The sequence below is a fragment of the Lissotriton helveticus genome, chromosome 6, assembly GCF_964261635.1.
Source record: "Lissotriton helveticus chromosome 6, aLisHel1.1, whole genome shotgun sequence".
In the NCBI taxonomy this organism is placed as follows: domain Eukaryota; kingdom Metazoa; phylum Chordata; class Amphibia; order Caudata; family Salamandridae; genus Lissotriton; species Lissotriton helveticus.
This window is the reverse complement of record NC_136067.1, coordinates 1963617031-1963633821: the sequence shown is the minus strand read 5'-3', so window position 1 is coordinate 1963633821 and position 16791 is coordinate 1963617031. Positions and strand designations below refer to the sequence as shown.

The 16791-nt window shown below is 43.7% G+C and overlaps 1 protein-coding gene across 1 annotated transcript in view; it reads left to right on the top strand.

Annotated features, from left to right (window-relative positions):
* The window catches only part of LOC144763938 (fucolectin-1-like), a 95690-nt gene extending 79677 nt beyond the window's left edge, over positions 1–16013 (top strand). Inside the window, exons 3-4 of the mRNA XM_078649983.1 lie at positions 3885–4188; positions 15587–16013. Of these exons, the coding sequence (XP_078506109.1) occupies positions 3885–4188; positions 15587–15734 (452 nt within the window). The 3' untranslated portion in view covers positions 15735–16013. The remainder of the gene's footprint in view (positions 1–3884; positions 4189–15586) is intronic.
* Positions 16014–16791: the final 778 nt, after the last annotated feature.

Sequence of the window (16791 nt, the reverse complement as noted above, 5' to 3'; positions counted from 1 at the left end):
TTCCTCTGGATATTGATTTGGAGAAGTGATTTCTATGTAAAGTAAAGTGTCATCAGCATACATGTGGTAGGAAATGCAGGCGAGTTTAAAGATTTCAGTAAAGGGCTCCATGTATAGGTGAAACAATGTTGCAGAGAGAGTAGAACCTTGAGGTACGCCTAGTAACACTGGCGACTGATCGGAGAGGGCGTGGTAGATTACGATGCACTGACATCTGTTATGAAGGAAGGTGAACCATTTTAGCACGGTATCGAAGAGTTCCATATTCCCCTATTAGGTTCAATAGGGTATTTCAATTGACCATGTCAAACGCCGCCGACAAGTCAAGTAGGGTTACTAGGCAGGATTCATAATGGTCGAGTGCGTGTAGGGCAACATCAACAGTATGAACCGTGACTGTTCTGCTGCTATGAACTGTTTGGGAGCCTGATTGGCATTGGTCGACAAGTTGGAATTGGTCTATGTCATTGCAGAGCTGGGAGTGCCCTCATTTTTTAAAGAGTTTAGCTAAAGTTGGAATGTTGGAGATGGGGCTTAGTTGTTGGGGTCGGACTGGTTGGAGTTGAGTTTTTTAGGATTGGGGTAACCTGGCCACTTTTGAGGCATTCTGGAATGGAGCCTTAGGTGAGTGAGGCATTGATTATCATGATCCATAAAGGGAGTAAGAGGTGGAAGGCCTCATTGAGGAGTTTGGAGGGAAGGGGATCATTAAAGTGATTGGGATATGTGAAAGCGGTCAATAGTTTTAGAACCTCATTTTCATTGAAGGATTTGAAACTGGACCAAGTGGCATTGTTTTTAAGGATGAGGGGATTGTTTCTCAGGCATTGATCATGATCAAAAGGGGTGGGATGTGAGGGGAAGCTCGCCAGGAGGGAGTTTCATATTGTTCCGGATCTTTGTGGTGATAAGCATAGTTTTCTTCACAAAGAAGGAGGTGAAGGTTTTGCAGATAGGTAGTGTTTAGTTTTCTAAGGATGAGGGATCGCATTTGCGCATCATCTGTTTTTTAAGAATTTCTAACAGTTTTTCAGGTTGATTAATTGCTGTGGTGAGTTGAGTTTGGAAGAATGCTGCTTTGGACTTCCTGACATGTTTGTTTTTAGGCCTTTCATCTTTGTTGTAGACGTTTGAGATTGGACAGTGAGGGGGTGTGTCTCCATGCTCTTTCTGCAATTCTGAGGTATTGGCTTTCCTCCTTAAGGTCACTTTGAACTAGAGGTTATACCTTTTAAACAGGATTCTCTGTATCTGTTTTGGGGCCAGGGTGTCCATGATATTTGACATGAAATTGATGTGTTATTGAGTGAGGTCATGAGAACCATGCATGGAGGAAGGTGGCAGTAGGAAGTTGTTACTAAAGGTAGACAAAGTGAGGTGGTCAATGTTGTCGGTGTCTCAGATGCAATGTTTGGCTTTTACTGGTTCATCCTTAGTGATGGTTCCACAGAAATTGGGATAGGTGCCCTACTATTCCAAAAGGAACAGGGTCTTAAAGTTAATCAATTAAAAAATCTATTTTGTTACACAAACATCAATTCACATCATTCATGACAATATCTCTTCATTTTTTTAAAAAAAAGGAAAAAGTGTATTATTTTACCTATTAATGTATATCCACACTTTCTAGACACCGACCTCTGTATTATCTAAAAATGTCACATTTATAACACATTGATATATAAAAATAAAACAACTTTTTTTGTAACCAACGTTACATTAAAAAATGCACATTTTAAAAACACATGCTATTATAAATAAAAATTTATCACAGATCCATCTCCAAATAATTGTCACCTGCAAATGGTTATGGATGACAGTATCACTAAATATATCAAATATACCCACAGTTATCACAAAATCACATAAAACTCAAAACTTTGTCATAGGTTATAGATCTTTTAAACAGGATTTTCTTTAGCTGTTTGGGAGCCAGGGTGTCCATAATAATTGACATGGAATTGATGTATTGTTGAGTGAGGTCATGAACGCCATGCATGGAGGTAGGTGGAAGCAGCCATATTTGGCTTTTACTGGTTGGCCCTTAGTGATGGTTGCCTTTTCAGAAATTAGACAGTTGATACAATAGTAGTCTGTCCAGTCACAAGATAGGATTGAGTCGATTTGTATGGTGTTCTTTCTTTTGATTATTAGATCTAAGGTGGACCCTTTGTAATGGGTTGGCCTGAGGAAGGCTTTGATACGACTAAGGTCCTGGAGGAAGGATTTAAAGCTGGTCATGGGAGGTTCAATGGAGTTCTTCCAATTAATGCTGAAACATCCAAGAAAAATGTGGTTGTTAGGTTCGTCAATGTTAGAGAAGATAATTTCCATGATTTGTTGGATGAAAGTGTGTTTATCTCCGGGAAGGTGGTAGAAGGTGTGAAGAGAGCACATACAGATGTCATTGGTAGTGATGCTAATCTTAAGGTATTCACAGAAAAGTGACAGTGTGGACCTGTGTATGTATGCTAGCCCTTTCCCAGAACATGTTTCTGTGAGTATAAGACTGTCAAGGTTAAGCTTGAGACAATTTTATAGCGCCTTGGAAACATGATCCCATCGCAATGAGTCTGTCCGTCAAGTTTGCTGCTTGGAATGTGTCCCACCTGATTTGTAAGTTCACAGTTCTCTATGTTCGTAATAAAAATACTACAATAATGTATTCAATTTGTTTTGAATGTGCGTACACTGTGTAATCCTTTACAGGTGGTGACCGGGAGAAAAGAGAAAGGAAAATAGTATGTTCCCTTAAAATTCAGGGATATTATATCATTGTCACATCACTTCCTGTGACGTCACTTCCTATGTTGTCTCTCCACATTGCACAAAAGAGCTTTGGCCATCGTAATTAGTCCCCCCTATTTTATGAGAACTTGTTCCCTTCTGGGACACACCAATCGGTGCCCAAAGACAGACAATATTCAAGTCACTACATGCAGGCCTTGCCCCACACCTGACATAGCTGCATGACTTGTGCCTCAAGAACAATAGCGAGCCTCATCAGGCACATGTGTAGTTGCACCCCAGTAAAAAAAAACTATCTCCAGCAACCCTTGTATAGCTTGTTTATTTTTACCAATCTCCTCTCTCCTTCCACCGAATGGTGGGGCACAGCCATGCATACAAACTGCCAAGGCAAGAGTGTTGTACTGCTGTGTGAAGAGAGAATGCCTTTGGAGCATGTCATAGCATGGCTGCCTTTCAAATGTTCCGACACAGAATTTGTCTTCTCACCAAAGAGCATAAATTGTCAAATGTCATAACCATAAGGCACACCTGCATGTCTCCGGGAAACCCTGTGGCACATACCCAGGCACAACATCTTATCACAACATTGACGCCCATTGCACAAATCACCCACTTGGTCAACTTGATACCAGCCCTCAAGACTTATTTTGCAACTTCTTGCACTTGAGGTGCAACTTGCCTCTCAACTTCGCCTTTGATTTCCTGGAAGACAGTGACCTGGAGCATGAGAGGGATCTGGAGTGGGTCTGCTGATTGTAGCACAAAATACCTCACGTTTCTTCACCCAGACCCTAAACACCACAGGAAGACTTCATGTGAATCTGTGAACCAGCTTTAGCCCAGTCACGGTACAGCTTGCAGCCAGCCTAGCACTCTGTGTTTATGGTAAGAAAATGAATACCCATTAAAACTGTTACAATCATGCTATCAAGGTACTTCCCACAGGCAGTTTTAACCAGGTGATTTTATTGCCCTCCTTTGATTGGGGGGCCAGTTTGCCAAATATTTGTGTGTTGAAAAAAGGCTGATAATATTTACACTAGTTTTAATAAATATATTTCTACATTTTATTTAAAAAATGTGTAGCTATCACAGCTGGCTATGTCTTCACTCAATACTTTCTCTTCATGCAGATAAAAATGTGGCTTTGAGAGGCCGGGCCACCCAGTCAAGTGTCTATGGAGCAGGAACGAAAGTTGATGGTTACCTTGCACTGGCGCTCAACGCAATTGACGGAAATCTGGATCCCGAATATTACCATGGCTCCTGCTCCCATACAGACACAGAGGATGGTCCCTGGTGGAGGCTCGATATGTTAGACGAGTACTACATTACTAGAGTTTCAATCACCAATAGAAATATAGGCCCTGAAAGGCTGAATGGAGCAGAAATTCTCATTGGGAACTCCCTGGCAAATAACGGAAATAACAACCCAAGGTAAATTGAAGCTATATTCAGTATTTATTGCTAGAAGTCGATCAAATGAATCACCAGAACAGACACAGCACCTGTGTAGGCTTCCTGGAGGCCATGAAACACTGAACCATCACAGACCTGAGCAGACTGATGTGCAGCTTTGGAGTAACAAAAGTCTTAGGCATTTTCCTTGATCAGTGTTGCACGAGGCTGGCGCGAAAGGGGGCTCGATCTCTCTAAGGGATATCTGTGACATCCCACGCCGAAAGACAAATTCTATGATTAGCCTATTGCAGAAGCTAAAGTGAAAGTGAGCCAATTAGAGGACATCTCACTCAGTAACGTGGTCCATTTACCATGATTCAGGTGTGTTAGCAAGACAGGGGGTGCAGTACTGAAGCCAATGAACAGGTTCGATATTGCTGTGTGTCAACCACTGATAGTGGAGAAGAGGTGGTATTGCTGCTTGATGGTTTTGTTTGAAATCCTCCTGTCCGTGTAAATCCTAACTGATGCTGGCTGTTGGGTGCTGCTCTCCAACCACAAACAGTGATACCCAATGGAGTAGGTTCCATCACATTTTAAATGATGTAGATAAAGTCCAGTTTATCTTCCTCCTCCTTTGCTTTAGTGTGTGCTGTGGTGATGCAGGCACACTGGCCATACTGTGTGTTAACCCTTGAGGTATCCCATGTCTTCAAATACCCCATTTCCACAAACTGAAAAGGGCACACTCTTAGTGCAAAGAGAATCTCAGAAGAAGTGTCTCATAGGAGGGTATCTTTCCCCCTTTAATTTCCAAGAATGTGACATTCCCTGTGGAACATGTGTCCCTTGAATCCATCTGTCAGGGACTGTGGTACTACACCTCCCTATGTGAAGAGATTGGTGGATGTGGAGACTTGGTTTACCGACATTCAGAGATGTCAGTAAGGGCCAGGATCTCATACCTCACCTTAAAGGATGAGATTGGTGCCTTTTTTTTTTACCTCAGCCCCAACTCTGAAGAACATAAAGACCCTCTTTCAGTTCAATCAATCATGTTTACTTCATGATATAACCCCATAAAACACATAAAAGATACAACTGTACATAATTAAAATATACAAAAATAAAATCCCACAGTGCATAGTGATCTAAAACAGAAAGTATCTTGTTTAATCCTCTCAGATATCATCTGTTGTACCATCTCCTTCGATACCAGTCGGGCCCCATTATTCATAACCAATTTATCTGGGTACCCTTCTCAGTTGAAAAGAACCTGTATAATACTACTTTGGTGGTTACAGTTTCAACAAATTTCAGCCCTAGCAATCTTAACTTGCAAGCTACCATTAATATGAAAAATATGGATATTCACCCAAACCTCCATAGGGACATGAAATATCCAAGGCCACCTTGACTCATTTCAGCATAGGTGCCGGCACAGGAGAAAATGACAATAGGGTGTGACACGCTTTTTATCATTCAGCACACACAAGATGCATATTCTGACAAAAAAACAAATGCCTTGTCCACTCCTGGCCCACAAACATCTTCACGAATACCTACCTGATCTTAACGGGCCAGTTTTAAAACTTTTCTTCTCATACCCTCAGGAATTACCAATGATCCCAGGCATCGCACTAATTCACCATTGCATGTCGACTCTTTCGTTACAAAAGGTACTGCATCACCATCCTATTTTCTAGTGACAGATCAACCCTTGTTGATGTGTTTCATTTCATGCCCCAGCACAGTGTCCTCTTCTACACACCTTTTTATTCTTCCTCACATAACACGCCATCCAGACGTGTCCCAACATAACTCATCATGCGAGGTATTTCAATATTGCTGCAATCTTCTTCTTGTTCCTTCTTATGTAGTATAGGCAACCAGGAGAGAAAACCTGCAGCAAAGTTTTTCCCTTCAGAAACATACATTACTGGAACTCCTGCCAATGAAATTGCTGCAAATAAGTCAATGAGTGGTTTGTCATCAGTATGTAAAGTAAAAGTTGATCCCACATAAGCGCCTTAAAGTACTGGGCACTCCAGAGCCAAGTTTATTTCTCTATGGTGGAATACGTAGGCCCCACCCATACAATACTCTGGAGGCAAACATCACAATTTCTTCACCTAATCCATGATTACTCATACCCATTATGGTGCTTACATATCAGATATACTTCAAATTTTTTCAAAAGATTCATTTTTTTCTAGCAAAATGTGGTACAGTTCTCTGAACAATTTGAGTTGGTCCTTGCTAACAGGGGAGGGGTCCTCACATTTTGCCTTAATTTTCTTCAACTCAGCTTCCACTTCCTTCTGAGATACATGGTGTCACCCTTCCTCTGCGAATCTGCATTTGTCTTTTCTCAAAGTCAACCCACTTTCTTTCAACATGTCCAACGCTGTGGCCAATTTTTTGTCATGTTTCCTTTTGATCTCTTTCGTTCACCAGGATGTCAGTCTCAAAATACGCCACCCCATACAGATTCTTGAACAATATTCCTTTAACCCTCTGAAACACGGTGAGTATGCCAGTACCATCATCATCATCAAGCTTTATTCGACAGATTGTCATAAAAGCTGAATCCTGTACATAAAATATCCAGTAAAAACTGGTAAAATTAATAGTAACTCTCAGGTATAAAAACAATCCATTTAAAAAAGATTATAAAAACAACAATGTTAAAATCCATGTACAGCTCATATAAACCCAACTCTTGATACAAATAAAGAAGGTACAGCGAGCAATATAAATTCATTTGGGTACCATAATCATATGTAAGCTTATCTATATACATATCTATGAAAAGGTAGGAGGTACAATACACGATATACATTGATCATGATGCCATAGTCGCTTTAGATCTTATAATCCATGCCCAACCTAAAAATTTGGCTACGGCAATGAGAAGTGGTAACCATATTTCTGTACAAATTAAACTAAGAGCCACATCAAATTTACATGTGCCTAGGGCTCGGCAAATAGGAGTCAACCATATTCACCTTGGCACTATATAGGCGGGCACACAAATAAAAAATGGGCCAAAGACTCCGGCCTTTCATTGCAACTGGGGCACCCACCTTGCAGTAAAAGATTTAACAGGTAAGGTGCCCGCTCTCAATTGAAGCAAAAGCTTCCTATTGTGTGGCTTCTTGATAGCATCCCAATAAGCCTCTTGTTTTTGTGTTAGTTTAGCCATAAGGAATTGACCCGTCAATGACGAGGGATCACTATTCCTAAAAGTATTGGCATCCACCCATCCCCAGCATGCCGTACCAGTCCATGTGGCATCCGGCAATACCAATACAGGCGCTCTAGTGTCACAAAGGATGTGAGATGTAAGGATTTCATTTCAAGGCCGAAGGTTACCATCAAGCATATTAACTTTTAATGCCACCCTGCAGCTCCATTAAGACAATTAAAGACCATTAACAACAAAAATCTAGAGCCAGAACACAACTGTTCATAAATAATCTCCTCTCAGAACTCTCATCCTCTTTTCAGTGCTGTTCTGGACTTTGTAAATTTCCTCTCATTTTATTTGTATAATTGTTCATGGTTGTGTGTATTTGATAGTTTTGTTCAAGGTATAGAGGTTGATGTGTGGACTTAAATTTGGCTTGGCGCGGAACCGGGCCTTTCCAATTTATGGAAGCTTGGTTGTTTATTATTTTGCTTATGAGGTTTTTTACATGTACTGAGGTGAGATGAAGTTAATGGTGGTGATGTCAGAGGAATTTTACTTTTATAAACATTACAATGCCCGGACCGCGTTATGGCTCCAAGTTAAGGTTGGGGCCTTCTGTTATTAGCAAGGCCAGGTTTAACGGGCTGGATTGCGAGCGTGGAATTAAGCACGAGCACAGCATACTTACAAGAGCCGGCTGCCGCTGCCATCGCATGCAGTATCGGGCTTGTGTGGAAATACGTGCAAGAGCACGCGCAGGAACTGGGCGCCATCTTAGATTACGATCATTTGCATTGAGGAGAACAGAGGCGACAGTGCTGCGAGTAGCAGAGCACCACCAATGTATAAAGAAAAAACGGTCTGATGAGATTTAACTATTGTAAGACCGTTTGTCAGCTGTGCGCAGACAGTGTTTTCAAGCTTGAGAAAGGAATCTCTGTGTTGTGGTAGGACTAGGTTTTACATTTATTAAGGATAGTTTAGGATAGTATTGTTTGGTTCAGTATGGAAGCAAAACAGGGTAGCAGTGTACTGATGGATCATCATTTAATGAGGATTTGGTGAGAAAGGTTATTCCCCAAGAAATGAAAAATAAGTTACAGGAATCAGTGAGAAGCATTCTATGAGAAAAGAGAAGGATAAGTGTGGAGTCGGAATACAAGTGTTTTTTCAGTATTAGAGGAAGATGACCAGTTAGTGGGAGTAGGAGGAAAGAGATTAAAGAAAACGAAACATGTAGAGGACATTTGTATGTCTAAAAGAGGAAAAGATGGTCTAAATTCCATCAGGAAGAGAATGCCCTGAGCGGCATGCGTAGAGTGGGTGTCCCAAGCTGCACACAGAGTAAAGGTGTCCATCATGACACAAAAAGAGATGGAAGCAATAGAGCTGCTGAAAGTCCAAGTTCAGATGATGCAAAAGAGTTGGATGAGCATATTTTAGATCTGCAAGAGAATGAGTTTGAAAATAAATTTGACAATTTGGAGGAGGTTGCTTTTGCGGAAGTGCTTAGGAACCCGTTAGGTAAGGAAATGTTTCACAACATAAAATATCCCCGAAGTGGTGATTGGCGGCCCATGGAGCATGTGGCCAAGTTTATTTAGGAATGGATTCGAAAACCTTTAGCCAAATAGTTGAGACAGGTGCTGAGAGTGGAGTACTCTCAACCCATAATTGAAGAGAAAGTTTTCACATTTGGATCCGGAGTTAATACGTTTTTTATTTAAATTAGGAAGGATTCCTAGAAAGAGATTGGAAAAAAATCATTATAGATCTGTCAAGATAAGGTTCCGTATGTGATGCCTCTGATAGCCAGAATTATGGATATGGTGGAAGAGGCGCATGTGAATAAGACAGCTATTGATATATATCTACGGAGAGAATGAAGCTAAAGAGCAGTAGTGTTACAGGGCAATGCTTACAGAGAGAACAAAGGCAATACTGATGAAAATAAGCCCAAAATTGGGGGACCTGGAACAGAGAGAGCCCAGCAAAGATGGTAAGGGGCTACTATTTAGGGAAGAGCTACTGAAGTACTAGGAAGAGGATTTCAGGCCTCTCCTACTTTCTACCTAAGTCATGGAAGAGCAGGAAGGGCATGTAGAGGAGGGTTTTTCAGTGCCCGAGGTCAGAGCTCAGGAAACCAAGGTGAGTAGGAAGATTCATTTTGGTTCTTCCCAAAAAAGAGGAGGGGGACATTTAAGAGACTTCATAGGACAATGGGAGAAGTTAACTCAAGATCCCTGGGTGTTGGAAACTTTTCAAGGATATGTAATAGAATTTGTATATTTGCCAATTCAAAGAAAAGAACCAAGGGAATTGGCAGTAAGCAAGGAATTAAAAGAGGTTGTGGACTTAGAGATAAAGTCTATGTTACAAAAGGGAGCAATTATGTTTGGAGGAAACGGCAAAACAGTTTGTGAGTACAATTTATTTGGTCAAAAAGAAGGTAAAGGGCTGGAGACCAGTGATCAATCTCATGGAATTGAACAGATATTTGATATACAGACACTTTGAGATGGAGGGTGTCCTTTGTCTGAGAGATTTGTTAGAAAATGATTGGTTAGTGAAATTGGATTTTGGTCTGCCCTGTTCCCATGATGCACTGGGCCAGGGACAGACTAATTTGCATGTAGCCAGGTTCTGAACTGGGATGGTGCAGTGAGCTAAAAAACGGTGATGGATCAAGCCCTGATCTGTTGACTGGGTAGGAGTGTTCTGATTAACTCGGATACTCTGTCCATCACCACCCCCTTTTTGAATCGTTTTGGCCACCACAAGTGTGGAAGGGTATGCTCAGATGTGAGTCCCTTGCTCACTGCACCATCAGGATTGAAGCAAGCCGGGCCGAACACGGCTGTAATGCCAGAAACCGGTCCCCGGAAGCTTGTTTCCTTTCCAGTAAAGAATTGGCTTGGTAGTTTGGTCTGCCCTGTTCCCATGATGCACTGGGCCAGGGACAGACTAATTTGCATGTAGCTAGGTTCTGAACTGGGATGGTGCAGTGAGCTAAAAAACGGTGATGGATCAAGCCCTGATCTGTTGACTGGGTAGGAGTGTTCTGATTAACTCAGATACTCTGTCCATCACCACCCCCTTTTTGAAATTATTTTGGCCACCATAAGTGTGGAAGGGTATGCTCAGTTGTGAGTCCCTTGCTCACTGCACCATCAGGATTCAAGCAAGCCGGGCCGAAGACGGCTGTAATGCCAGAAACCGGTCCCCGGAAGCTTGTTTCCTTTCCAGTAAAGAATTGGCTTGGTAGTTTGGTCTGCCCTGTTCCCATGATGCACTGGGCCAGGGACAGACTAATTTGCATATAGCCAGGTTCTGAACTGGGATGGTGCAGTGAGCTAAAAAACGGTGATGGATCAAGCCCTGATCTGTTGACTGGGTAGGAGTGTTCTGATTAACTCAGATACTCTGTCCATCACCACCCCCTTTTTGAAATTATTTTGGCCACCATAAGTGTGGAAGGGTATGCTCAGATGTGAGTCCCTTGCTCACTGCACCATCAGGATTCAAGCAAGCCGGGCCGAAGACGGCTGTAATGCCAGAAACCGGTCCCCGGAAGCTTGTTTCCTTTCCAGTAAAGAATTGGCTTGGTAGTTTGGTCTGCCCTGTTCCCATGATGCACTGGGCCAGGGACAGACTAATTTGCATATAGCCAGGTTCTGAACTGGGATGGTGCAGTGAGCTAAAAAAACGGTGATGGATCAAGCCCTGATCTGTTGACTGGGTAGGAGTGTTCTGATTAACTCAGATACTCTGTCCATCACCACCCCCTTTTTGAAATTATTTTGGCCACCATAAGTGTGGAAGGGTATGCTCAGCTGTGAGTCGCTTGCTCACTGCACCATCAGGATTCAAGCCAGCCGGGCCGAAGACGGCTGTAATGCCAGAAACCGGTCCCCGGAAGCTTGTTTCCTTTCCAGTAAAGAATTGGCTTGGCAGTTTGGTCTGCCCTGTTCCCGTGATGCACTGGGCCAGGGACAGACTAATTTGCATATAGCCAGGTTCTGAACTGGCATGGTGCAGTGAGCTAAAAAACGGTGATGGATCAAGCCCTGATCTGTTGACTGGGTAGGAGTGTTCTGATTAACTCAGATACTCTGTCCATCACCACCCCCTTTTTGAAATTAGTAGAAGGCGTGGCGTAGGTGGCAGCAAGGCTGGGGGTTGTAGTCCTCCTCTACTCTCCTCTTCAATGTGCGTTAATGGAAAGACGGGAGGCGGCAGGCAGGTAGCAAAAACAGAGAAACGGGCGTACTGGCCCACTGGTATAGAGTGTCTTGCTGTCACATCAAACACCGATTGAGGCTGTCCGTCTCCAGGACCCCACTGATCCTACTGCTACTGCTCCTGCTGGACCTGGTCCTGCCAGTGCAGATGCCAAGGACAAAACGAGGGCAAGAGTGGGCGGGGGCCAGCACCTCACAGCATGCACCCGCATCTCAGGAACCTGTGGAGAGAGCGAGCTCCCGCTGTGAGCTCCGTGACCAGCCCTCAGGGAGAAATGCACCGTCTAAAAACCCGCCGGGGTCAGAGTGCCACGGGGGGTCCACAGTTCAACTCTGTGGCACAGTACTGGCAAGCGGTGAAGCGGCACGGCGCGGTGCGTCCTCCCATCCCTCTGCAGGCTGACTGGTGAACTGGCGGGAAGCAGGAAGGTGTGAAAGCACGGGCTGGATTCTGGTGAGTGTCCTCCTGTGGTTTGAAGTGTCTATACTCGGCACTGTTGGTCTGACAGACAATGTTCTTTAGCCCCCGGTTTGAATCATTCAGCATTCCATCCATCATTTGTTGCAGTTATGCTTATAAAATACAGGAGTTTTTTTTTTTAATGCAGCCTGTTTTCCTTAAAGGAAAACGGTGCATGGCAGCTGTTTGTGCGCCAGAGCAGGGGAGAGCACAGGAGTACGACACATCATTTTAAATATGTCGCATTTTTATGGTCTGAAAGTGACTCAGTGCGGCGCAGCCAAATGGCTTGCGGAATGCACCAAGTCACTTTCTCGTAACTCTACCCCCCTTTTATTACAATAAAAAAGAAATAATTGGTCCTCCATTAGCATAATTTATTATGGTAATCTGAAGCAATTCTGCATTCTAATAGGAGTAATAGGTTTGGAAACCACAATGCTAATCAGCAAACCTAAATAATTTACACAACGCTGTAATAAATATTTAATTATATCAGCCCCACCAATATTTCAAGATGACTTTGGGTAAATTCACGCAAATACGTGTAAAGAATGTTTTAGAACAGTTATGCAGATGGGGTGGGGGAGATTATATTGTACCTCATGAATACTGCTTTGGTCAGGAAACACCACACTTTTTGCTCTCAGGGAGCACTGAGTGCGGGTCAAGCTTTCCTTGCTACTCTGAGTGATTGTACAAGGGGCTGTGTTGGGGCTGTGTATGGGTAGCAGCAGATGGGCAAGCATTTGCAACTGAGTGGGCCAACAACTGGAAGTCCTGTGCAGTCTGCAGCGAGGCCTCCTTCAGTGAGGAAGGCAGCTGAGGAGCTCTGACAAGGTGGGTTGTCTGACCTTCTTAAGGGAGGGGCATCTCTCCCCAATAATTAAAGCAAAATGTTTCACTGAGAGAGAAAACATCTTGCAGGGTAGGAGGGAGATACTTCCTTTTAACTGTTCCACTAGACGACAAGTTTGGGGGCCTCCTCATGTTATGTTATGTTATGTTATGTTATGTTATGTTATGTTATTGGCGATTTATATAGCGCACAGCTACTCGGGCAGAGTGTCCCGGCGCTGTACAGATCTGTAGAGAGAGACAGAGCAGAGACCCAGCGCACTAAAGGCTGAAAAGTCAGGTCTTAAGGCTTTTCCTGAAACACAGGAGATTATCAGCTTTTCTCAGTGAGAGGGGGAGCTTATTCCAAAGCTGCGGGGCACAGGCTCTGTAAGAACGACCTCCAATGCGCGAGTGCTTTACAGATGGAACGACAGCTAGGGCTTGAGTGGCTGAACGTAACGATCTAGCAGGATGGTAGAACTGAACATGTTTCCTGAGATAGACTGCACCAGTACCGTGCAAGGATTTAAAGGTCAAGGTCAAAGTCTTGAAGATGATACGTTTCCTCACCGGGAGCCAGTGCAGTGCATCAAGGAGGGACGAGGTGTGGGATCTGCGGCTTAGGCCAAAAATGGCCCTTGCGGCAGAATTTTGAACAGTCTGTAAGCGAGATAGGACGTACTCTGAGAGACCTAAATAGAGCACGTTGGCGTAGTCGAGCCTGGATCCAATCATAGCTTGTACAGTGATTCTCCTATGAGCCTGTGACAGTAGAGGGAGGAATTTCCTGAGTATACGTAGTACGCCAAAACATTGGCCTACTAGGGCAAGAATCTGGGGTTTAAAGGTAAGACCATTGTCAAATTTGACACCCAGATTCTTAGCGATCGCAGTGGGGGAAGAAGGAGGGTGCATATCTGCCGGCCACCAAGATTTCCATTGGATGTCAGGGGAGCAGCCAAAAAATAGAATTTCAGACTTGTCTGAATTGCATTTGAGCTGGTTCAGCTGAAACCAGGAGAAGACCGCCTCTAAAGAGTTTTTGATAGAGTCACCTGCGAAATCAGAGTTCTTATCGCAGGTGAAGAGCAGCTGCGTATCATCCGCGTAGGACACAATACGCGCGCCAAAGGTCTCCACTAGTTCAGCCAGAGGGGAGAGGTAAACGTTATCCTCTGGTCCTCATGTGCACTCAATTAAACGAAGTCGCCATCTCCTCTGTGTCGCATCTCCCATCCCCCTCAGAGAAGCTGCACCATGTTATTGGGCGAACATTCAATAAAATACAGGGTGCTGTAAAACACAGCCCCAGAGGCTGTCCACTTGTCTTTAAATCTTTTGATGATACAACACAAGTACACTAAAGTGCCATTAAGTCACATTTAGTGAGGAGGGGGAGGGGAGATGGAATAGTGTTTAGAGCAGGGGTGGCTACATGTTACTATTGTGACCTCATTAGTTTTTACCCACTGCGTTATTAACTAACGGTAATGCACAGACTGTCTCACAATTTAGTCCTGGTAAAATCCAAAACGCACATGAAGCTCTGTTAATGATAACACCTGTATTCATCGATTCATAGTGCTTTATGCACTGATTCGCAGACACCTTCACGAGTACCACAGAGTGACTGGACCTGGACAGAATTTCAATTACTCTGGAGTAATTCCATGTTACTCTTAGGCGCATTGGGGGAAGCATTTGTAATGCAATAAGTCTCGCATTTCCGAGAGTTTAAGCTATTAGTATTCTAAATGACAATGTCTTTTATTTATGTATGTTTTAAAACCCTCAATATAAATAAAAGGCATTGTCATTTACAATGTCAATAGCTCAATAAATGCAAGACCTATTGTATTGCAAATGCTTGTTTAAGAGCAGGCAGTGGGCCGGGGCACCACTGCCTGCTCTTAACCCCTTCTTTGCAGGGGTTATTTTCCCGCTGTTCTGGGGTGAAGGGGGGCGCGCACGGCGTCCAAATGCTCATGACGAGCTGAGCTCGTCATGAGGCACGGCGCTCCTGTGCTCATGAGGAGCTCAGCTCGTCACAGGTGCATTACCTGCAGTGGAACGCTCAGCACAGCAGGGGAATTATCCCCGCATGCGAGCGTTCCACGGCTCATGACGAGCTGAGCTCGTCATGCGCACCGGAGCGCCGTTGCTCATGACGAGCTCAGCTTGTCATGAGCATGGAAGAGGTTAAAAAATATTCTTGCATCCTTTAATAAAGGGGTAGTGGTCCCCTGGGGACCCCTTCCCGTTTGTGAGTTATTTACCACCAACTTGAAGTAGGGTGTATACTGTGAGTGTTTTGAAACAGCAATTGCGTTCGCAAAACAATGGTACATACCGTTGGGGTTTTTTATTAGGAAAAGACGCCCTTGGCACACCCCTTCCTAATAGCAAGTCAGTAGTAGGGTTTGTACATAGGGCAGACTGATTTTGCGTTCACAAACCAGCCAATTTCCCGTTTGCGACTGCAAACAAACGGTTGTACCTCTGGTCCTTAGTCAATTGACCAATATATGTCAAATTAAAGTCTGTTGGATGTCTATCCGAGCCTGTGTTCTAGAGTTACTGTGTATGTTAAACTAAGGACGTTTGAACCTGATGGCCTCTTATTAAAGAATAATGGGGAAATCTATAGAATTTGAATTTTCCAGCATGTGTTCAACTTTGTTTCTTCATATTTATTCCTAGATGTGCCGTCATTACCAATATTGGTGCGAGTGAAACTATGACATTCGAGTGCCACGGAATGCTTGGGCGATATCTTAACGTGGTAATTCCTGGAAAAACGACAGTGCTCACACTCTGTGAAGTTCAAGTTTTTGGAGTCTTTGCATAAGACCAAGCTGGCTGAGAAACGCAACTAATGAATTCTCAATTGTTAATGTTAAACTAATAATTTGCTTCTCGGCTCTCCAGTGATTTATTGAAATTGTCAATCAGCTATTCAATGTTAGATACAGAAGTAGGTGTTTAGGTGCTCTTATCTAATTAAACAATTGTTAAACATATAATTCTTCAGTGAATGTGTTCAGAGTATTTACTTAAGTGCATTTTGCAAAAAAATATACGGTATATTGCTCAAAGACTAGCTAATAAAGATGTAAGTATACAAATATATATGTTTTCAATCCATTTGCATATAATGCATTCAATTGATTGTAAGAAGACTGCCTGAAAAAGTAGAACATGCCTCACAATTGTACACATAACTGGGTGTTTAAACACAGCAAAGTGGCTCTTTGTTTAGTTTGTTCATTATAGGAGGGACCCTGTGGGTAGCCACTCACGACAAGTGTTGGTGGAGATACGGAGAGCTGCATGGAAAGGGCACAGTCGGGCCTGCAGAGATGACGATCAGCGGCCTTGGGGGCCAGGCTGGCGCTGGGCCATGGAGTCCGGGGGATAGGCACCTGATGTGAGCTGTACTCAGGTTAAGAAGGCAGCGGAAGACTGCTGGGGAGAGCCTGTCAGCCTGTGACGGCCCGGCGGTGATTCCCGCCGAGCAGGGCAAGGCAATTCTCTCGATTGACCTATAGAAGGCCTTCGACACTGTGGGGTGGGATTACCTGCTGGCTGTTATGAGGTGCCTGGAAATGGGCGACGATTGGATAGCATGGGGGCAACTACTCTACACTTGCCCTACAGCGAGGATCAAGACCGGCAGAAACATCTCCCTGCAATATTCGGTTGCACAAGGCACCCAACAGGGTTGCCCCCTATCGCCACTCCTCTTTGCATTGGCCATAGAACCGTTGTCCGAGTTCTTTCGACAGGGAGGGGGAGGCATGGGGTTGATCATAGAAGGACGAACGCATACTATATCTCGCTATGCTGATGATCTACTAGTCTACCCATGTGACACTGCTAAGGAGTGGAAACGGCCTTGCAACGTT